The 23,766-nt window shown below is 42.8% G+C and overlaps 1 protein-coding gene across 2 annotated transcripts; it reads right to left on the bottom strand.

The window, feature by feature from the left end:
* Window positions 1–221: 221 nt before the first annotated feature.
* Window positions 222–22,574, bottom strand: LOC128299116 (extended synaptotagmin-2). Of its 2 annotated transcripts, none has more exons than XM_053034987.1 (11): window positions 21,929–22,574; window positions 13,957–14,374; window positions 10,053–10,094; window positions 9,793–9,933; window positions 9,271–9,681; window positions 8,529–8,699; window positions 5,355–5,452; window positions 3,143–3,191; window positions 2,678–2,854; window positions 1,574–2,599; window positions 222–1,501 (listed from the first exon to the last, which is right to left on the bottom strand). In XM_053034987.1, exons 2-11 carry the CDS (start codon window positions 14,275–14,277, stop codon window positions 1,412–1,414), a joined length of 2,526 nt encoding a protein of 841 aa, XP_052890947.1. In that variant the 5' UTR covers window positions 14,278–14,374; window positions 21,929–22,574; the 3' UTR covers window positions 222–1,411. The 2 variants fall into 2 exon arrangements, with proteins under 2 accessions (XP_052890947.1, XP_052890946.1); XM_053034986.1 differs by lacking the exon at window positions 21,929–22,574 and adding an exon at window positions 14,844–15,344.
* Window positions 22,575–23,766: the final 1,192 nt, after the last annotated feature.

The raw sequence follows: 23,766 nt of genomic DNA, 5'->3' as shown, positions 1-23,766 counted from the left end.
AAGATGTTGGGTGCACAACGCTTGTATTCGCAAAGGCAAATGCATGATCGCGACAGTGGCGTGGTTTTCATAAGCTGTTCTAGCTCTCGCTATAAATCTATAAGCTCTGTAGTAAATTATTATCTATATTGATTTAGATGTTGGCTTTACCATGTGTGTACACAGTACTATTTGTACGGATTGTAGTTTTCTTCCACCCCTTTTGCCGATCGTGCGTCAAACGGTGTTCGGATCAAGTACGGCTTGATGCGTATTTATTCTGCTGCTAATGTGCATGTGCAGTACTAAGGTGTGCTGTGTATCGTGACAAAGTAATATTTACACACCGGACACGCTCACCATGCTGCGGTCTGACGATGAAGCACAAACAATCCATCGCACTCGGTCCGGCCCGCTTCCAGTTCCAGATGATCTAACACCTTCCGGAAATCTCACAGTTAGCAACAAGTCGCCGGCTGGTGCCAGCGCTCTTGGACAAACAGTATCTACCATTCCTCTACGATACCCACCACCTCTGGCAGAAGCAGTGAAGTGCTGATAATTGACACATTTTGGAGACAACTTTCGTTCGGTTTTCCCGGCAAATTCTGCCACCCCGTGGGTAAATGGCAGACGGAATCCCGTTGTGAAGGAGGTATGCTTTAACTTCAACTATGCACGTCTACTTCTAGCCGGTATGGGACTGAAAAAGATTGTGATGTGGTTTGTTTACATGAGGGTGGGAAAAGAAGAAATTGAAGTTTTAGCGAACATCATGCGAACCTGATCGTGGTTGAATAAATGCATGAAAAGGATACACTATGTTTCATCATCATCTAGCGACCTTATCAGTTACGCTCTACCAAGAATTTCAAACCATAAACGCATCCGATTATGTTTCTCATACCTACGACTTCTAGCTTACGCTTTGCTATCGTTACGATCGTTCAGGTATAACCAGTTAAAAGATCTGCTGTATTTGTTTTCACCTCAATACGCTAAACTAGCAGGAGACATTCGTAAACTACGAGCGAATTATATTGTATCAAACGGTTTTATGCGGTGCTTTCGGCATTCTGCTACCTCATTTTACAATTCTGTGCTCCAATAAAAATCTGTGCGCAAAAAATGTTCCGTAAAAGTATGGTGTATATATATAAAACATTTAACAAACACAAAACACAATCAACACAACTGCCGCGCTTCATCTTCCAACTTCAGCTGCCATCACTTTGATCGTTGTTTTGCTACAAAATATCTTTCCATCCGCTTGTTCATGAACTTGACTTTTTGTTTTGTTTCATGTGCTCGATTAAAATGATCCAATGTGCAACAACACGCCTAATCCCTATCAATAGTTCCGCTAAGCAGCATCACAATAAAATGCTCATCGAAAGTAGTGGTGTCCGTGTGCTCGAAAGATTGGCGGGATTTACTCGAATTTCGACTCCGGCAGCAGATCGTACCAAGCTTTGATGCCTTGTCCACTCGAAATGTCCGGATCGCTGAGAGAGAGTTTTTGCTACGAGTAAATTAGAAAGAAAATTAGACATTATTATTTACTGCAAAGGTCGTCCGTCTTATGGATCCTTACCATGCCAATCACTGGGCTGCCGAAGAATCCCTTCTGTGTGCACACGGTCACCTCCAGCTCCGAGTTCACCAGCTCCGCATTGGAGATGATGTACTCGAACGTGGTGTCAAACACGGGATCGCAGTTATCCTTCACCACGTTGGTCTTGCGCTTCGATTCCTTCGAGCGGCCCGGCAGCAGATACAGCTTCACGTACGGATCCGGGATGTTGCTGGGATCCTTGAGCGGAATATTGTTAATCTTGTGCACGATCACCAGCAACCGCTGGCGCTGCACACTGAACGCCACCGTCAGCTGAATCCGCCCCAGTCCAGCCGAACCGGCAGAGGACGTGGTGCTCGGACTGCGACGCAGCAGCTCCGTACCACCGTCGCTGAGATTCGGACTACGGGGTGGCGTAGCCATCATGACCGTGTTCAGAGTCGACACCACGAACGGTTCCTCCTGGATCGACATCTGTTCCATTATCGCCGAGGTGGTGGACTTGCGCGAGTCCTGCTTCCGGATGCTTCCCTGGTGGGATAAGGCTGCCGCTTCCGCTGCATTTGAATCGGTCGTCGATTGTTGCTGTTGCAGACCACCGGCCGATTGCGAACCGTGCGACGTTGCCGTACGGATGGAGCTCGTGCGTGATAAGACACTGTCTGCCTCGGATGAGGGCGCCTTGTCCGGAGTGGTGGCCACCGCGTCCTGCTCCCGGTAACGCTTCAATATGCGCAGTGACAGCGACATAACAATCTTCGATTCGGGGCCCGACTTTTGCAGCTGGAACGGTTGCGACATGATCTCGAGATTTTTCTTCTCCATCAGTGCGCTCAGGATGTACGTGAGCATGCCGATCGTGTTGCCCGTCTTCTGGTCGATCACCTTTAGCTGGAGCGTATCGTTGTCGGGATTGCCCACCAGGAAGGTAAAGCCCTGCTCCCAAACAGGTGCATCCGTGCGCATCTGTACCGAGGTCTGTTCGTTCTTTTTGCCGACCGACAGGACCAAGTACGGGTCCGGCTGTGATTGTTGGCGCGCTTGCTGTGAACAAGAAAAACAAGGAAGAGATAAGTTATAGTACTGCCATTGAAGTCTTCGTCAAATTAACAACTAGCTTACCGGTAAGTTCTTAGCCGAATCTATGAACACAGTAAGTAGAGCGGTGCTCATCGATGTTACTCGCAGGTGTTGCGTTTCTCCCAGAGCTTGCTTCAGATCAGCCTTGTCGGAGCTCAATTTGAACCAAGTCATGCGAAGATGCACAAGTCCATGCTTGGCCTGTTCCAATGTCAACCACTGTAGGTGAAAAACATTTATTTAATTAAATTAATGCCATTTTAGCTTCGAGATAAATTTATAGGAATCTTTTTATTCTTCATTGAAAGCAAAGTTTTTTAATTAACGATACGTCATCGTCATCTTTGGAATCACTACTACACAAGAAATGATTGAAAAATTTCCGTTAAATAAAAATAAAATTCAGTCTAACTTAATAAAGTTGAAAAAATTGCAACTTTTTGCTTCCTACGTGTATGTGATGTATTTTACAAACGAAACTGAGTTTGACACCCCTGGAATACTCACCGTATCGATTTCACCGTTCTTGGTAACGCTGCTGATTTCCACAGTCGCTCTGTGACCATTGCGACGAACACATTGGAGAAAAAGCACAATTCCATATCATTTACTGTTTACAATTTCGCTAAATAATTATTTAACTCCTAAGCCATAATCATGCAAAACATAGTACATGATAGGTTTAATGAGTAAGTGTGTCAAAGATTGGTTAGATCTGACAGAGATATTTGTTAGATGAAAATGTAAGAATGTAGTACCAACCCAGCAAATAACAAAAAACCAAACAATTGGTGCCTAATACTTGCAAGCATCACGATGTTTATCTTAGACCGTTAACCAAAAAAAACGCAAGCAAACTTGTTGCAATAACGCAAACCATTAGCACATCAAAATGCAACAAAACAACATTGCTGAGTGGAAAGTAGTAGAGAAAATTGAGATAAAAACTACTTTGCGATTAGCAATCGATATAGGCAAACAAGTAAGTTAAGTATGGCTGACATGGAATGAAAAAAAAAACATTTAAAGAAAAATTATTAAATGGAAGAAAATTGAAAATTCGCACAAAATCATTTCAACAATAATTGCTGAACTACGGTTCCATGAAATTGTTGTGAATTGTTCTCGAATTGATAATAAAAATTAGCAAATGAGTTGTGGAGACATTTAAACACCGAGAACAAGATGAAATCATTTGAAAATGGTGAAAGCGAGCAGATAGCCAAGCGATGGTACAACAAACGGAGCAAAGAAACGAGCGAAAGATGAACAGAGCGTGGACCCGCTAGAGTAAAAGATGGAGTCATTCGGTGTAATATTAGGTACAAAGAGTTAGAGATAGAGCTGTATACAGATTGATGTGTAGCGATATAGCCGATAGGAGATAATGATTGTATTGATTGCGAAAATGTTTGAATTGCTTTTCCGAACCTTCCTAGTGGATCGTGGTCACCGGTACGATCCCAGTCGAACAACTTTATGCCAATCAACGTTTGATGCGTAACGTCAACACAGGCCTGTCAACACGGTTTGTCGGTTGGTCGTCATGCGTTGATGATGGTCGGTTAGCGTCGGTTACGAAGCGGAAATCGGACGTAATTAGATGGGAGTTAGCGGACGGACGGACGGTTCGGAAGGACACACAGGACAATGGATCGGTTGCGCGTTTTGTCAGTCGACAGTGGGTTAGTTTGTTTGTACGAGTTGATGGGATTCGATTGATCGCATTTGTTGGATACGGTTTACCACGGTTTTGCAGTAGCATCCGGAAGGACGCATAATGCGCATACGACACGACACGCACGGACAAAGGAGCAACGAGAAGCGCAAAAAATTGGTGGAAAAAATAGAATAGAGAAGAACGAGAAAAGAAAGAACATTATTGCGTTAGTGCTGTTAGTGGTGAAACAGGATCGTTCGGTTAGTATCCGCTAGTATTTGACGAGAGTAATATGTTGGCTTGAGAGAACAGCCTTTCCATTCCATCTGCCCATTATTTGCTACAACACGAAGATCAGGTGTGCTCTCGGTGTGCGCTAAAAAATGTAAGCTTTTTAGTGTATTTATAATACAGACGCCATTGCAGTACTGCTCGAACACAGCTGGTGCAGAATGGAGCTCGCTTCTGTTCAAATGTTCTGCACCACAAATAATGCAGATGCGCGTATTTGAACAATCCTAATCACAAGGTGCGTACAATTGTCTGTAGTGCATACATTAATATTTACAGTCAAATTCCGCATTGGTGCATCATACACTCACTCTGCTGATGATAAAGATAGTGGATGAAAGCTTAAGCTTATGACAGACTTATGATGAAACGTCGCCGAGAGCTGTATGTACACACGAGTGGTAAGCTTCAAAGATGGTTGTGATTGTCGGTGGTCGGGTTTTTTTGTTTTTGTTTTGCCTTGTTGCTACTTCTCACACCTGTACAACGTTAGATTAATGGAGACAGCAGCAGCCATCAGACAGCGCGCCGGCAGTATGAGAAACCAAGCACTCAACAAACGCCTTACATACACGTTCTCTATGTAAAAGGATGATCCTGGCCAGGCGCAAAAATAATACATGTACAGAGAACGAACAAACAAACAAAGGAAAAAACCGCGCACAGACACAGGGATAACGAAACAGGAAGTGTGAACAAACGTAAGAAAACGTAAAAAACCAAACGAAAAACAGAAGCCAAACTACAGAAAAGTAACATCATCACCACCTGCCAAGGAAATCGTCGTTCTGTACCCCGGGGAAACCCGGATCCCAATCCCACAGGTTGAGTTCAATCTCTTGCCTGAGTATGGCATTGACTTCAGCCTAGAAGATTAGACTTTGATTAGTTTGTTTGGGGCTACCATGTTTTGGTGCAAATTCTGGCAATTCGCCCTTGCGTAACCAGCCCACCAGTTCCCAAATATCCTTTTTACACACTTGTAGACAGAGTACGAGGAGGTGCTCTTCAAGATTCTTGTTTTTTTTTTGAATACAATCGATGACTACTGGAGAAATGATGGCCCCTGTACAATGGCACAGTTATTGCTTAACAGGCACGAACGAACGAAGCAGCATGGCGGTCTATCAATCAACGGCACGAACAACGAACATGTGCATTATCTTCAACCACAACGTCTGCATCTGCAGACCGGTAAAGCAGATAAACGACAGCTAGCGTAACGGAGCAACATCACGTAAAAAAGGAACACATGAACTACTACACTGCGTAATGGCAAGCATGGCGATCGACAAGGCGCACATTCGCATTACTGAGGATGCCATCGCACTTAAAACGCACTCGGTACAACTAACAGAATCGAACGGAACGCATTAATAGACAGGATTAACGGAAACACAGAGAAGGTTAATTACGAAAGCAATTAAAAACCGCAAACTTGTTAGTAGGTTAGGGGTTACATAAGTTGGATTAATTGATAAAAACACAAGAACTAAAGGATTATGCGAGTTAATCATAATTATACACACAACATACAACAAAACTCATTCAAATTACTCAACAACGTTAGAACGATGTGTAAAACAAGCCGTTACATGGAACTGAACTAATGTGGTGTTAGAAATGAAAAGTTTAACGTAATGAAACTTAACAAAAATTAAAAATCCAAAAACATAACCCAAACTCCCGGTACGAAGGGTATAACCAATAAGGGACATAACGAAAGAAACATTTCACCCAAATGTTAAACAAAACCACCAAGAGTCATGGGAAAATCATAGGAAAAAAAACCAGGGAGGGAAAACTAACAACGTATAACGAATTGGCTCACCTTCCCAACAGTTCATCTTCGCCGGCGTCCTCATCGTTGATCACGACCTGAAGTGCTTGACCACTTTCCGCATGGATAAAGGCCTGCAGGTATGGGGAAGGTGTTGGTCGTAGTGGTTTGGCATGAGCGATTCAAAAACGGTACAAACGGTATCGGTGGGATAGGGTGTTTGGGGAGTTCGCTATTGGTTCGTACGCAGGATGCACCCTTCACTGACTGATTTTGGTACGTTACGGGGCGTTACAACGAAACGCATGGCGAAAGACCGATCTTAGAAAAATGGTACCTCACCTACCAAATTCAAAATACATATTTAGCCAACAGAGCGTAGGTCCTGTGGCATCCTACATTTTGAATTTTAATGAGCCTGGACCATTCGGAGGTGGTAGAGTGGCTTAAATCACAGCCATAACGGTACTCAAGGAATACCACCCGAAAGGTACCTCCACCATGCACAGTGGCATGGATTTTTTGGGCTTTGGAACTTTTTTTTCTGTGACTCAACGCTCTCTCAATGCCCTAAGTGCCCGAATGTCACAAATAATGCCCCAACAGCAGAGTGCTACAACTAGGGAAGAAAACAAAACAACTCCCGTCCATCACCTGTCCTGTCGGTGTTGTCGGTCGAGCGTTCGCGATAAGCACCGGCCAATGTTATTGCTGCCGTACCCCGGTTTAAAACCTGCTCGAAGCACGATAGCAGCAGCATAAAGCAGCATGTCGCAGGTCGTGAAAATTCTGGCACAGAGCTTGGATACTCACGCACGCACCGCTTGACCGTGGTGAAATATTAAACAAACAGAACACTAACATCAGGAAAGTAATATGCCGTGAAGCAGATATAATACGTAAGTCAAAACAATGTTGCAAAAACTAAATTATGAATCATTTAGCTATTTAACGCCATAGTCACAGCGCATCCAAACGGGATATGGCTGTTGTGCTAAATACAGTACTGTTGTGCTCTACACTACTCATGCACGGCAACTTGCAGCTTGCGGATGGCAACAGAATGGAAAATATTCCATTAAGATGATCTCCATAATAGTGATGTGCTCAGCAAACGATCGCCTAACTACAGTGTTGATATAAATATGCTCTAAGATCTGGTAACTATGGTAACCATGTTGAGGTATGTACAATGCCGTAGCTTAAAAATTATTATGCTCTTGTTATGTTAAGTTCATGTTTATGTCAAGCATCTTGTTGGAAACATTGTTAAAAGAGAGCAAACAAATTGCTTACTGTGTGTACAATAATGAATTTTCTGTCATGTGTATTGCATAACTTTAGGCGTTTTGCGCGGCCTACTGAATGAACGCTAATTTACAGTCCACAAAACAACAGTCTCAAAGTAATATTAACGAATTGTTAGCGCGTCACAGGAATGACTTGTAGAAAATACATTTTAACAACATTTGATCATGCAAAACGACACTCCACTACCAACTGAGGCCACTTGTGAAAGCTTAATGCCCATCACGAGGAAAGGACATGAGTTGAAGTTTTGTGGATAACAATAACACAACGATTCATGCAAATACGAACACATCCTCCGGTGGACAGACGCCCTCGGACAACAGCGGAACACAATACGTGCAGTGTACAGCATAAAACCAAACAAACGATCTCCAAACGTGGGAACAGGTTGGCGTGTTAATTGGATTTGCGCTGAAAGTTTAGTGGACAAATCGGTCCCAGGACTAATTTCAACCCAGTGTCCGTCCGATGGACACCTGTCGCGTCAACGATTTTAGCGCTGCGGCTGATTTTCGCATCAATAACGGTGCACCGTACGCGACGTAAGCACTGTACGGCAAATCCACTGGCCGAAAACGATACCAACGAATGGCGACGACGTCGTCTACGCTCAACGAAGATTTGTAGGAGAAAGTCCACCGAAACGCATCCTTCGTCGCCGTTTGCCATTCACATCCTCACAGTCCATCTATACAAAATGCCCAAACCACGTTCATCGCTACCTGTTCTCTTTGCCGAATCTTGCTACAAACAAACAACCCCAAGCACGCACGTTACGTACGGCACCACTGCTGCTGCTCTTTGTGCGGTGAACCATTCCGCTAAGGTGTTCGCACGATGTGACCACTTACCTCACACCAGTAGTCCCACTTCGGGTTGACCGTGTTGTCGATGGTTTGCGTGCGGAATTGCTGTGCGCCGACGGAAATGATGGCGTACGGGTCCGATTTCCCCTTGCCCAGCACGCTGATGTCCTTTTTCATCAGGTCTTTAGCCTCAACGACGTGAATTCTAAGTACGCCCTGAAGAATACCGGTAGCAAGAGCAGTAGAGAAGAAGGTAAATGAAATTAACGATCCTTTTAGCATTTTAGATGATTTCAGTTATGGCAAGAGGGCACAATAAAATTTGAAGACATTACATCAGTACTTCAAATTTCTCATGTCTCGTTTTAAACTGTTTTACTATTTAAATTATTTTAAAAATCTCTAAGAGAGAGACAAAGTTTATATAAATATTTAAATATCCAGAATCATTTTAAGGTAGTTAACATTAACGATCTTTTTTGTCTAAATCAACTAAATCCCTGTTTAATAAGTCCCAACGTAATTGAAAGGACACTCATATTTGTTATAAAATTAAATAAATCTGCAAAAACAAGCATCAGACCACTTTTGAAACGTACTAAATTACAAGCCATTACTCTTTGTTATCCTCGTCCACAAGGGTCAAATTTTTAGTGATATATTAAAATCACTTCACCATTGGTGTGACTACGCCCGCATCCCACGCATTGCGTGATTCATCCGCCAGCCAATCCACTTACCTTCGGAGAAGTAAGCAACTAATTACCCTGCCCGCACCGATTCTTACCTCCGGTTCCGGCATCTTCAGCGACAGGGCCGGCACACCGTCGCTCAGCACGATGGGCAGCTTGTTCGGTAGCACCATGATGGCGGCCACCTGCTCGACGATAATCTTACGCAAAATGTCACTCAACCCCGGCATATCGAGCAGATCGACCACCCCGACCAGGTTGAAGTCGATGTTCGGGTTGTTGAGGAAGAATATCTGCAGCCCGCCGATGAGCGGCATCTGGGAAATTAGTGGCTTCATAATTACGCGCACCGTGCCGTGTATCTGGAAGTCCTTGATGCCACCCCGTAGCCCGCTGAGTGCGAAGCTGATGTCGCAATCGCCGGCATAGAACAGATCCAGATCCATGATGATTTCGTTGCGCGACACATTCTTATCGTACACCTTAACGCCTCCGATCCGAGGAGGCTTTTGCAAGAGAGAACAGCAGCACGGAAGAACGATATCATTAAAACAGGGTTACTTATGTGCGTTGAAAACTCAGTGTTCCTCAGGAGAGCAAAGGTGAAAGACACTCACAATCGTTCCCAGGATCATTCGGTCGAATTTGAATCCGTTCAGCTTGTAAGCTGCCATGGCTTGTTGGATGTTCGGTTCAATCGATTCCTTGATGAGATTTTTCGCATAATAGTTTGCATTTGGCCACACTTGCTTCAGGATCTGTGCCGCAAGAGAGAAGATATCACAAGCAGAAGTAATTAAAGTACATTAGTCATCGATCGGCTGTGGTGAAAATAGCCACCACAGGAAACCAATAGGAAACTTTGGTCAGTATTTACCCTGTTGAGCCACTCGCAACGCTCCACGTCCGGAAAGAAGACCTAATGGGGGAGAGGAAAAAATGATGCCAATAGAAAGTTTTCTTTTTGTCATTACACACACATTTATTCTTATCGATATGAATTTTATGAAATAAAATATTATACTCAAGTTCTATTTGCAATTAAATTAATCAATAATACGAAGTTCGCTCTTATTGGAACAAAGTTATAACATAAATCCATTACTATTATTCTTATCTCAAGAAGAAGTATTCGGACATCTTGACTCGTTTATTCTGGGCCAGAACTCATTTCCAATTCAAAGAACATTATCACAAGTACTGCAACAATAGGCTTTTTTCTATCTCTCTTTTTCAAAACAAGCTTCAAAATTCCCTCACCTTAATCAACTAACATACACCGCTAATGAATTCCAATTTCCCCAAAGCGTCAGTTCATTTAGGTTCAAATAAAGATGAACAGTGTTCGATGAATCTTAATCAGAAAGATAAATTCTACTGCATTTACATATCTCTTGCTGCACAGTAGAAAAAAACGAAAATGGTAACCTTGCCGGAAAAGCTTCACGAAATTGCAGTTTTTTTTCTTGTTACCGCCCGGTCCTCCAACATCCTTTGATCATCGTTTGAAGTGCAGCGTGAATCGTGCGCTAGAATCATGAAACGCGCGAGCTAACTGTGCCGTCCGCTCGTTTCTCCAGCCCCAAACGAAGGCGAGTCGTACGAAGACAGGATAACACCACTTACCGGCACCAGTCGAGTGGAAAACGTTTACCACCAGCGTTCGGTGGCCCTGGTCCCGGTGGTACCTCTTTTTGCCACCCGCAAAACAAACAGTCACCTTCGACAAAAGTACATGCGTGGCATCCATTAGCTACCAACGCCAGTCATGGTTTTAAAACCATCGAAATAACACTCCACCTTGTACCAGCGAATTTGTACCAGTGGCGCTTCTTTACACCCCAAAACAACCCAGGCAGATCGTTTAGTATCGCACGTGGGAATCATTTCATGGAAAATCGTCGCAATACGCCTTCCTGGCCCATGCTGGTGATCGATAACGGCTCATGGCCGTACCGGGTACGTGTGCTCAAGTACACTCTGCAGCTTATTTGATGGAAAAAGGCGGAGGAAAGCAATATCGGGCCCAAATTTAAGCATATTTTGCATACCTATGTACCACCCACAGCCAGACGTGTCCGGTGGCCAGAGTACACGTGCAAGAAACCCGCAACATACGCTAATGATGTGGACCTAGTTTCGAGCGCCAAAGGGTATCTTGCAATGTTTTATTCTTTCGCAAAAATTCGTTAGTGTAGTGTTAAGTACTTTAGCAAGCCAAACATGATGCTGTTAGCAGCAAGCACAATTTTCCTATATCAAGACTTTCCTGTGCTTTCGGTAGTGTAACCAGTCGGTACGTTATAATTGGAGCAGCATCCTTCACGGCACCATAGCGAATCGGGGAAAAAAATAGCCGTGAAAGCGAAATTCATCCGAGATCGTTGATGTTTTTGCACAGCACACGGCTTTTGATAATGTTGTGTGATATGATGTTCCTCGTATCGCTGGCCCGCAGTAAAATTTGCTGCAAATTACTGTCGGAGCAAAATTCCACGATATCGTTTACTTATATCGCCCTCATCTTGCGCGCTTACAGTAAGCTTAACTTAATGGTTAATTTGAGGTGCTCCGGGTGTTTTCTAACTCATGAACCAACATCGTGATTACATTGAAGATGCACAAATAGTATCAATAAGTTGTGATAAAGAGATAAAGACCTCAAATTGTAGAGGTTATTAAATATTGTACGTCATTTTGTTTGGAGATCGATATATCGAAAATTAGTCCAAAAAGCTTCAAGAAAACCATCACATGCCAGAGTATCCAACGAAGAATCACAGGGGTTTCGAGTGATAAATTTAAACCCATTATTGATTTAAACTTGAAAGTCCAGCTAAATAAAAATGGAATGTTTTCTGCCTAAAGCTCTCTAAACCAACACTTCTTTCAAGTCGGAAAACTTTTCTAATGTGTGTGTTAAATAAACAACTTATCGTAGAATTTAATTTAATTTACAAAAGCTAAATAAAAATGGAAATGTTCTACAAAAACATTCAGAAACGGTTCTAACTCTACCAATTCTGTACAAAACCACTGTAAATCATTGATGAATCAGCAACATTGTAGCCTGTCAAATTAGCCACCGCAAATATTAAACAGTGCGTTATAAAAACTGAACACAGTTCCAACAAATGAATTATGAAGGTTTGCATTATTCGAGAGACAATATTACACACAGCGGAGTAGTTGTGCCGCAAGCACAATCTTTGCTTCGAGGTTTTCCAGCTCGCAGCTAACCAACCCGATCGCTCGTTCACAGACCTGTTTGTTTACCTTGTTTAGGTTTAAGATAATTAAGACATCACCTGGTATAACCTTTTCGCCCGGCAAGCACGCTAGCGAGAAGTTTACGGGCATTAAAGATTCAAAGATAAACCGCCCCGTTACGTTAGCCGCACGCACATACCAGCCTACATTCGACTGATGATGGCACACCTCAACCTGATCGTATTTTCCCACCTTCCGTTAGAAGGAAGCATCCAGTGTGCGATTCAGTACATCCGTGCAAGCACCGTGTGCGATGGGTATTGTTGTCAAACAAAACGTTTACACTCGCGGGGACACTTACCCTGGTAATGATCTTGCTTTTTTAAAAATAAACTCTGGCACAAGTACAAGAGGATCGGGGTTCATTAAAAATTTGTCTAAGGAAGCAGTAACCATTGCCCTCAACAAGATTCTTTTGCTAGCCAGCCTGATTTATCGCACGACACTACTCACTGTACGCAACTTTGTTGAAGCGTATTTGATGCAGTCCCTTTTTAGTTGTATCATAGGTAAATCTGGACGCTATAAATGCACTTATCGCTCATCAAGCATATACAAAGCGATGTACAATGAATATTTCTTCACCTACCCGAGAGAACCAGAAGCGTTAATTTTTGCTCTTACAACACTCATGAATGTTTTAGGTACGATTCTGCACCAGCTCTATTTGCCCGCTGGTTGGTTGATGATGCCATCACTGAACTGCGTCAGTTTATTATTAATGAGCTTGCTGGCGCTAAAATAAATGATGACCCATTTGCCAACCCGTGTTTGTACAGTGATTTGATCTGGAGCTGCATATGGAATTCAGTTTTCTCAGTTAAGGATAATCTTTTCATATTATTTTCTCATGCGATAACGAATAAACGAGAAGAACTAGTAGAAAATTCGAAATCAGGTGACATTTGAATGACACATTGCATACATTTAGGCGTATACATTGCATACATTTAGGCGTATCTATCAAATTCATTATTCACTCGATTGATAAGCGTGCTTCCAAAAACCACCCTCCGTTTGTAATTATATAAAACGTGACGCGTAAAATAATATGTCTCTTGCATCGTTTCCTATTATCATTTCCTCTCGAACATTCCTATTTAATGATGGATTAAGCATCACTGATTCATAATATCACAACAGCGGGTGTGATTCATGTCCACTTGCATATGGATACAAGCAGAAAGCTCATGCAAACACACCTGCCACTACTGCTTATTCGAGCAAACTCATCAACCGCGCGCTTTCTCGCGTGTCAAGCTTTCTTTTTTTGCGTCCAACGCGGTTAGGATTTATCACGATCGTGCTGTCACGATTGTGCCGGCAAAATATAGTCCCACCCGGGCGGATACCACAAGCCGGCATTTGTGATTGTGTAATACTATCTGGCGGTGACGGAAAATTATCCTTACCAGTTCCCCGTTGCTCTACTCCAAACTAATCACGTACACATCACAGAACGAACTTTACGAGCACGTCCCTCTGGTGGGACGCACGGAGATCACACTTACCCATGCCGGCAGATCATGCAGACGGGCCAGGATGACGTCCTTATCGTTCGCGAGTGCCGATGCCTTCGCCACGCTGCGCCGTGTGTCGTTCGTTTTGCGCCAGGATTCGCGCGCCACCGAGAGGATGACGGGTGTGATGAGCCACGCCACCGACCATCCCATGTAGCCGACGAAGTAGATGATACCGACCGTAACCACCTTCTTCGCGAACGAGTACAGCAGCGACATGATGCTATCGTCCTTGGTTTTTGCCACCTCGGACGCATCCGGCGGTGCGGCGGATTGCTTTTCCGGGCTTAATTCCTTGCTAGCGCCGGTCATGGTGGTCTCGGTTTCGTCCGATTGCTGTAGCAGGCTGTCAACCTCACTGCTGGAAGGTGGATCCGGTGATTGATGTTGGTCGGCGAGTGATGAGTCACTAGATGGATGCCAAAATGGGAGAGACACCAAACGGGGAGCGATGAGTGAACATTAGTATAAGCTGAGGACGTTGTACAGGCTGACATCATATAATGCGAATGTGGCACTTGAAAGAACGTGTTGATAATTAAATTTACAACTGTTTTTTTTTTTCTCCTCTAGCAAACACCGATGCTGTCATCGTGAGCGATGAACTAAGCTTTTCGTTTATCATTGAAAAAGAGTTTCCGAAGGTATTGAGTAACATCTACCAATGAAAAAGAGCAATTTTGAATTCTGTATTTGATCTTTCAAAAGGAATCGATCGAAGTTTAGAGAAGATGTTCGAGACAGCCTTAAGCTTAAATTGTTATGCCTGAATTCTGAATCTCCAGTTTACTGGATTGAATATCGATGCACAAAATCCTGAGGTCACTGTTAGAATTCTGGCAGTGTCTCAAATAATACATAATAGCAATCAAACAAACCTCATTTTGTTGCTGCTCTTTGAACTCGGCACAGTTTAATACCTCCAGCCTTTCCACCTCTTAAACTCCACACGAAATTTCACTCCAAATTCTTGATTGTGTTGCTATAACTTAGTGTATAGTATTTGCTTGCACTTCACTCGTCCAACATGAACATAATTTATTTTTATCACACACACACAAAAATGAACGTGACCTTATGGTAGAACGAAAACCGCCATTAATACTCTGCTACACGCCATATATTTCCAAATTTTGTATGCTTTTTTCGCTCCAAAGCAACGTTCCACCCACCAATCCGGTTTCGATTAAAGAAATGCGCGACAAAGTGCCAATGCGTGGTACCAAAATTAACTCCCTGGTTCCCGGATTTTGGTAACGCTTTGGCGATAACCTCGACCGTGCGCTGCACCGTTCTGAAATGTGACCACCTTCTACGGGAACGTTCCCTACACACACTGGCCACACGCACCCAACTGATGATGTTGAACCGACAACCGGCACCAACGATCGACGAATGAGATCGCCACTGTTCGCAACGCAACCGACAAACACCACTGACCCGCTGGACATGGTGTTGGTGAGCGGTACGACAAAACGACTCGCGCTGGCATAATGTATGCGGGCGCGAATGATATCGCGAATGATTATTGCGCTTGTTCGCGCAGCGGAATGAAAACACAACATCACGGATGCGGATGACTTCACCCGTGGCCGCATGCTATACGCACACTCACAAACGAGCAACACGGAGAGGATCCGGCTGCGTGGCCGAGGTGATCTGCGAACTCCGAACACATTTTAAGCTGACCGTGCACGCAGAAGTCGGAGGGCAGAAACATGTGTTTACGGTGCACAGCGATCTTAATCCTTCTGGGAACCAAGATGAAGGTAGAATTTCGAAACATAAAATTTTCTGGATGTTTTCCCTCTATGTTATTGAAATTCCTTAAAAACTTCATGAAAAATTTGTTAACCAACGAACGGAAAAATAATATTTTATGATTGTGCAATAAAACGTTCCACAAAACCCATGTCCATCACGAGGTTTACTGTTTAACAATTTAACGAAACGGACGTGTGGTGTCGTCGTTCCGGATGAAAGCGTACGGTGGATGGATGTAATGCTAAATAATTTATTTCTTATACTCCATTCGGACACATTACGATCAATTGTTTCGATCGCGAACAGAAGAATAACAGGAGAATCGAATAACGATGTAGCATCCATTCTACCAAAGCACTCAACGGATAGCCATCCGCAGTACGAATATTGTACAAGGTCTGTACGAACACCATGTGCGCGCTGCAGTTGCGCTGATCGTGCTCGCTAAAAATAAACCATGACCAGAATTCCTCTACGCCATGGTCCGAAACCCCATTTCCACGAGTTATGGCAGATTTGGATGCAAACGGTTAAAACAAAAATTAGACACCGAACGTAATTAGCGCTATTAGAAGGTGACGGAAGTGTCGTGTGATTACTCGAGACGCATCGTACTAAAGGTTTCAATCATCGCCAACAGAGGATCGTACATGATTAATTGAGCTACAATTTTTGGGACAACGGGTGACACATTGGTTTTCACAGCCATGCTAACGGCCGGTTGACAATCGGATTATGTTTCCAATTATAAATTACCGAAGGTTAATTGCTAAAAACAACAAAAACTAAAAAGCGCCTAAATGTATGCAATCCGCATTACAAGTTCTGATTTTTTGTACTTTGTCAGCTCCCATCGTCTGTTCTTTGCATTTCCTTCGTTCCTAGCTGTTGCATTCGTATCATTCGATCGATTGTTTATTGATTGTCCACAATTGAACAACAATTATACTCTTTTCCGACCCATCAAAATCGTGACAAATTGGCTGAGTGTAATCATTATCTCTTCCTCTAAACAATTACTCAAATCTTGAGCACATAAATCATTCATAAAGCTCTTCATCAACCACACAGCCCACAAAACCGCGTATCGCTCAATTATTAGGCTTAGCAAACACTTCCAACGGGGCACTTGTTCTACCGGCACTTGTCACTAATCTGTTGGTTTAGCAGCACACAGTCACCGTTCCGTCCACGCGGCAAACGGTAGTTAATCTTGTCTTGTGGAAAAACAAGAAAAAGTTACAATACTCTCTTCTCGAGCAGACAGTTTGCCGTGTTTTTTCCGCCCCTATACTTGTCCCGGTTTTTTCCTCTGTCTGGATGGCGCCGAGCGGCTTGTCTGGCTGGAATCTAATCGATTTTCCACCAAACAGAGTGGTAGAGTGAGAGAAAGAACACATACACACTGGTGCTGTATGGCATCTTGTTGATGACATTTTTTTTTTGTTGTGTTCTGTATTGATCGTAGTACTTTGTCGACCGATGGAAATATAAACTTTTCGAGCGATAACCGGAGTCGAACGACCGAAAGTAATTGGAAAACGCTAATGAAAGCTACAGAAGGAACGATTCCGCGCATGAGGATGGTTGACGTGTTTATTGATAAACTTTACCGTGGCCAACACTTTATTAAATGAGTGAGTTTTTGGTACAGCAAATGGTAAAGGTGCTCTGTAGGAATTCCTTCATGCTGAGTACGCTAATGCGGCTGAATGGCTCAACGCAATGCACAATCGAACGCGTAAAACCAGACAAATCAATAAATAATTTAATTCATTTTGACACGCTACGGCTTCACACTTTTGTTTTGGTTTGTGTTCCATAAGGTTAGCAACCATTCTACTCTATCGTTGGATGAAACCTATACGATCCGGTCACTAAACAACGGCGTCATTGTCGCTGATAATACTTTTCCCAATCCACGTAAGAACATCCAGCACGAGGTGTTTTGCAGATGTTATAAAATCGAGAAACTGATAAATGAATGTATTGTTGCCATAAAATGAGTCACCTGCTATATACAATCAACGGATAATCATTGTTTAAAACCTCTAAATTCACACTTTTTTCTCGATCGACTTCTCGACGAGAAAGGTTGTGAGTCATACAAGTGTAATCGCATGGCATTCTTTATCAACCAACTTGCTCCATATCGGACCGAAGTTCGATGAGATCACAACGTACATTACTTCCTCAACCGATCCCATTCCAATCTCAGAATTTTATGGCTTCTTTATTTGACCTTCGTTAGCAGCCGGAGTTCGGGTCTACCGTCTACTGCGTGGTTTCACAATACAGCCAAATTTGGACCTAACTTAACCATAGCATTACACATTCTACACGTCGTCGTCGTCGTCATCGTCGGTGTCGAACTTTTCCACTTCAAAAACCTTCACTTTGCGACCGATTTGTTGACGGGTTCTCGCATTCTTCACGTTTTACACCACGATCGTTTGCGAAGGCAAATTCTCCGCAGCGTGTCGTACACGACGCCAAACAAGACACAAGCTCGGATCGGCAACAGAACATCACAACGACCGGTTCCACTTGTGTACCATCAACAACATTAAACTTTCACGAAATGAAACAAAACGAATTAGATGACCACCCCTGGGGTGGTTCCACCCTTTTTTTTCTAAAACCCTACCATCAACGACGGTAAACAGTTTAAACGTTACTTCGGTTCCAAAGACAAATCTCGCGAGATGGCGACGCAACCACCGCAGTTGACTACGTTTTTGTGACTGCGAATAAGGTCCCCATCAAACTCATATTTCGTACCAATGTCAGCACGTTTTATGCTTTACCTCTTCCAAAGCATCCCCCAATCTTCGTGGAGTCGAATGGACACGCATACAACCGTGTTTTCGTACCGTGGTGTCTTCCAATACGGGCGGAAACCCGTGTTCTCTCTCCGGGTTTAATCGATTGTTTTGCGACTTTTGCGGTACTGTGTTGCATTATGTCATCTTACTAAACAGACGAAATACAAAAAAAAACCACCCTTCCTTCAGTTCCGGAAGGCCACAAGGCTTCTTCGCAGCCACAGTAATAATACGCAACAACCTTCGCCTGTTTACGTCTTCGGCTGGGCACACTCTATCGAACCGTCAGTCCACGTTCGCCCAACGATTCCAGCTGCTGCTGACCTTCCCGGGTGGGGTGGATTTTGTCTGTGTTGGTGTGATCGCCATGCTGTAATAATTCGCGTTCCTGTGCACTTGTCTCACCCGGCAGTGTGGCAGCAAAAATGCATCGACAGCATCAGATCGGAGAGGGCGATGTATGATGTCATCGTGGAACACGACAGTGAACTTGACTTACATTTAAAGCCCGGCCTCAAACCCGGGGGGGTGGAATATTTGCTACTTCCCCCCGTCGAGTAATTATTCAGTTGCTTAGAGTTTTGTTTGGGGCATTGTAATGTGCTCAAAAATCCCTACTCAATTCAGTGAAATGCCACGGTAAGCACTCAAATGCCACGAATACCTTGCCACCGTAACTTTTGATTGAAATTGGTATGGCAAAAACTTAGAACCTTTGGGCATTTTATAACGAATCGGACCGGAACCTGATTCTCGAACCAATTTAATGAACTCTCGCCCAGATTTCCTTTCGTCCTTGGCGCCGTATTCAACGTGTCGTTCAAAGCAGGTTTCCACGCTGCTAGCGCTCTTCCAATGTGTTTCAAGCCTCCATTATTCATACACCGGTAAAAAAGTCACTCAAACGGACAATACAATTTCCGGACACAAAAAGAACAATCGCAAATTATGAGCCTTCGTACGCCGTTATTCGCTATGGCACGACCGAAACGTTATGTCAACCTGTCTTACTGGATGCAGCGTTGATGTTTCGTTAAAATCCTGTGCGTTTGAAAACCGAACCATGGTACAGTTTAATGTCACCATTAAGGCAACTTTCTTACAGTTTTTTTCTGCCTTTTCTTGTGAATGAATATTGCCAGGCACAATGCTGAACATTTCTTTCGGCGAAAGCAGCTTTACCTGTCGGAAGGCAGCATGTCTTTGGATGGGATTATAATGGTACATGTTCCGTGGAAACTTTTTATCTTTCAACCACAATTTTCCTGTAAGGTGAAGGTAAACTGTGCTATTTTTCAGCCCAATATTACATTTAAATTAAAGCCTAAGCTGTAATAAATTTGGAAAGTGTTCGCCAAAATGTTGAAGTACGAAACGATTATCTTACTTAGGGCTATAGTTTATCAATTTAGATAAGGTAAGAATAACTATAGATGCTTCAACATATTACAAACATGATTGAAATTATGTGTCAGTCCAAATGTTAGAAGATGTAGATAAACCAATTATGATGGCCCATTCTATTCCCGGTGGATAACAAATGCGAAAACATTTATCACCTACCACAACACCTTGTCCCGTGAGATTTCACTCACCGTAAGCCGATCATCAACAATGGCAGATGATGTTAGATTAACTATCTCCCACGCTTTCACGCACGCACGACCATTTGCTAAGGTCTGGCTGCAACGGTTTCCTGCGAGCAAAGCAACAAACGTCAGCAGTACCGAAACACGAAACTCAATTACTTCTATTTTCAATGGCCACAAAAGGTTTATAACAGATATACATAAAGGATTCATTTGACAAAAGTTGTTGAACAAATCATAATCCTATTTGCAGTGAAATTTTAAACAGATGTCCTGATGATGGCTTCCACAAGTATCGGAATCTACTTTTATGTGGATCCTTACAGCATTTGTACAAATACCAGAACTAGTAAAAAAAATCCAATGAATTTCGCATTTTCTCTAGCGTAAACCCCTGGAGAGTTAATTTTCTTGGTTTTCTCAGAGATGCAGATGAATTAGCTAACAGTACAAAGCTAAAGGAGAATTAGCTCATTCAAATTGGGGTTCAATGCCACAGCAGTAGGGAAATATTGAATACGCCTAAATGTATGCAATCCAGATGACAATTGCTCTTCGATAGTGAGGCAGTTGAGGTGGGCACTTTCACAGAATGATTCCCCATTTAACATTTACTTTCCAATCTGAATCAACACGTACATCGATCGAAAAAAAAATCCTAACTACGCTGATCCATTTCCTAAAGGAAAACAAATATCTAAAATTAACTACCCGCGAGGTTGCCTTGAGATGGATCAATGATTCTACCCGGCGGTCACAAACCAACCAAAACGAGTTCTCGGACGGATTGTCCCAAAACAAAAAATAAATAATGACACATTCTCACGGAACATACAAATATATATGGTCTTTGTTCGTCAAGTAAATGAACTCGAAGAATGAACGAATTAACTAATTGACTAATATTCCAGCCGATAAAAATACGCTCTGTTAGTTGAAGGTAAAGGTCAAACCAAACGTCACTGATGGACATCCTTCCAATAGAAATTGTCGTTTATTTAAGCCATTGGAAAGATGGCTGTTTTGTTACTGAAGCAACTCATTTCAACGCTACTGCCTATTCACTTGATTCCATTTGCTTTAAACATTAGCACTATTTCACATTAGCTGGATTCGAAACAAGTGCCAACTTACTCTCCAATATTGCCAGTCTGTGGTGTGCAGAGGTTTTTCACATATCTTTTACCCCATTTATCAGCAGGCAACGTGCAACACAGAAACTTTATCGGAATTTATCAGTAAGGGAAAGCGAAACGTTTATTTTAACCACGAAATCGGTAATGTTACAGATAACACATTATCATACATTGTTTTTTCTTTTTGATTAACTGCTCATACTTTAAAGGAATGGGTTCCAGACCGTATACATACATCAGAATCGGTTTTTAACCATGAATCAATAATAAATCAATACCATTAATATTCAATCAACACAGAACACGTGAGAAGAGTTCCGGAAAAGGATCTTTGCGTTACGTTACACCGATACCGTTCTTTACAGACTTGATGCGCAAAGCAGTACAATATTTCCAAGAAGAAAGTAATATCATTAGCAGTGTTCGTAACACAATATACGTTATTAACTTGGAGAAAATCAATTACATCAACCGTTCCAGCAGTGTGCCTTATCGATACCCGATCCAAGATTTGCCCTTGACACTTGCTTCACCACACCACTTGAGCACAAAATACAAACAGCCGAAGTTGGCATGATAAGCGTCGGTCGATCGTGGCAGCAGCTATTGGCAAAACTGTTATTACTTGATAAATGATGAATAATCTTACCTCGCTAGCAAAGGCTTCGTTTGTGGTAGCTTTTTCCTGTCGCACTTCTGATGGATCACACGTGCTGGTGTGCGTTCCCAGGGAATCTGTTCCGGGTTGCAACTTGTCAAACCGACCAAGGCACGCTTCACACTCTCACGCTTTAGCCCAGTGGCCTAACTTCACACTCTGGGCGACATACTTTTGCACTGTGACCTCTTCACTTTTGCTACGCCACCGGAAGCCGTTGCATCTTGATTCGAGCGTGATCCGGTGAACAATATTCTCACGTAGAAACTCGGCTTCACCACGCTACGCAATGCTAACACACTTGGCAAATAAACATTCCACCACACATTTACGCATACCCGCTCGGTACAGCCGAGTGTAATCGGGATGATTCGTAGAGTGGCGTAATCTAGGCGTAAATCTCAGCCCCACGGTAGCACTCTCGAATGGCACCACGAGCTAAACACCTGCACAATCGAAATGGACAGAACGAAAGGACACTTTTTGCCACTGCTAACCGTACCTGTATGTTGGTATCGAGCCCAGCTGGATAACACAGGCTCACACTGGATGGGGGTCCCCACCTGGGGATGATGTTATTATAGGCCGCTAGTACGACCTTCACTGCGAACGCACTGCTCACGCACGTCCAGCCGAAAACGCGTTTCGCTCGCGAATGCGGTTGTTGCCGAAGTCACGAGGGTACTCGTGCCTTTGCTTCACGATGGCACAATGGGCAAAACGGGTACAAATGGATTTAGATAGAAATCTGCATTTTCCATTTTCTTCCTTTAAGGAAAAGTTGAATGTTTTTTTGCCAATTTTTCTAAAGCATCATTATACCTAAGTTTGTAATGTCATATGAGTCAAGTCGCAAGATGAGTTAAGTTTTTCGTTTATTACATTTTGCATATTTTCGCGGATGTATATCTAGTTCTGGAATATTTTTTCAAATTTCGCACCCAACAAACTACAGTGGTGTGATGGCATGTAAAACGATTTAAATTGGAATAGATACAACATAGATGTATTACGTCATTCGTTACATAATGTAACTTCGCCGTGCTGTGTATTGAATGAACTTCGCCTAAATGTATGCAAACGTTCAAATTGGAAATCCATTCCACGGTTCACAGGGTGTACGCCACTACGTATTGGCAATGATAACGGATAGAACTTGGCAACACGTGAACTTAGAACGTTGCAACATATGTTCAATATTCTCCAAACTGATGAAGTTTAAATTCCTTCAATTTGAATATAGCTGTAACTTGATTTGTGTTACATAGAGTCTCTAAAATTCAAATCAAATACAGGAAATGGTTCATTCTGCTATTACATCAACAGATTATAAAATATGTTTTATAAGCTAGTTTAGCGAAACTCAAGAAATTAGCGTGTAAAGGTTTTTAAATTAAGTTTGAACTCCACCTCGGATCGGTTCTGGCATTTTCTGTGTGTACGTGTAACCGAAACTGCAGCAATGTCATGCAACTTGTCGGAACAATTGTACATCAAAGGCAACTTGCATGCAAGACTTACAAATTACATGATGAAAATAGATCTTTTTCTATTTACAACACAATACAACCCATTATTTAATGGTCTGTACTCTAGATTAATACGTGACCAGAATGCGTACATTTATTTCGATCGCATGGATGGTAAAAAAAAACATCAACATTTTCCGTATACATTTGGCATCAAGCAACCAGGTATTGTCAAAGCCCAACTTTTGCCGACATCAGTAATGTCTTTACGCCCATTGTACGTTTATCGACAAAAACACTCAAAAAACATGCAAAATGTTGCCACCAAACAAAACAAACGGTACGATTGCATTGTTCACC

This window comes from Anopheles moucheti, chromosome 2 (genome assembly GCF_943734755.1).
Source record: "Anopheles moucheti chromosome 2, idAnoMoucSN_F20_07, whole genome shotgun sequence".
In the NCBI taxonomy this organism is placed as follows: Eukaryota; Metazoa; Arthropoda; class Insecta; order Diptera; family Culicidae; genus Anopheles; species Anopheles moucheti.
The sequence above is the reverse complement of the archived record's forward strand: the minus strand, read 5'-3'. Positions and strand labels throughout refer to the sequence as shown.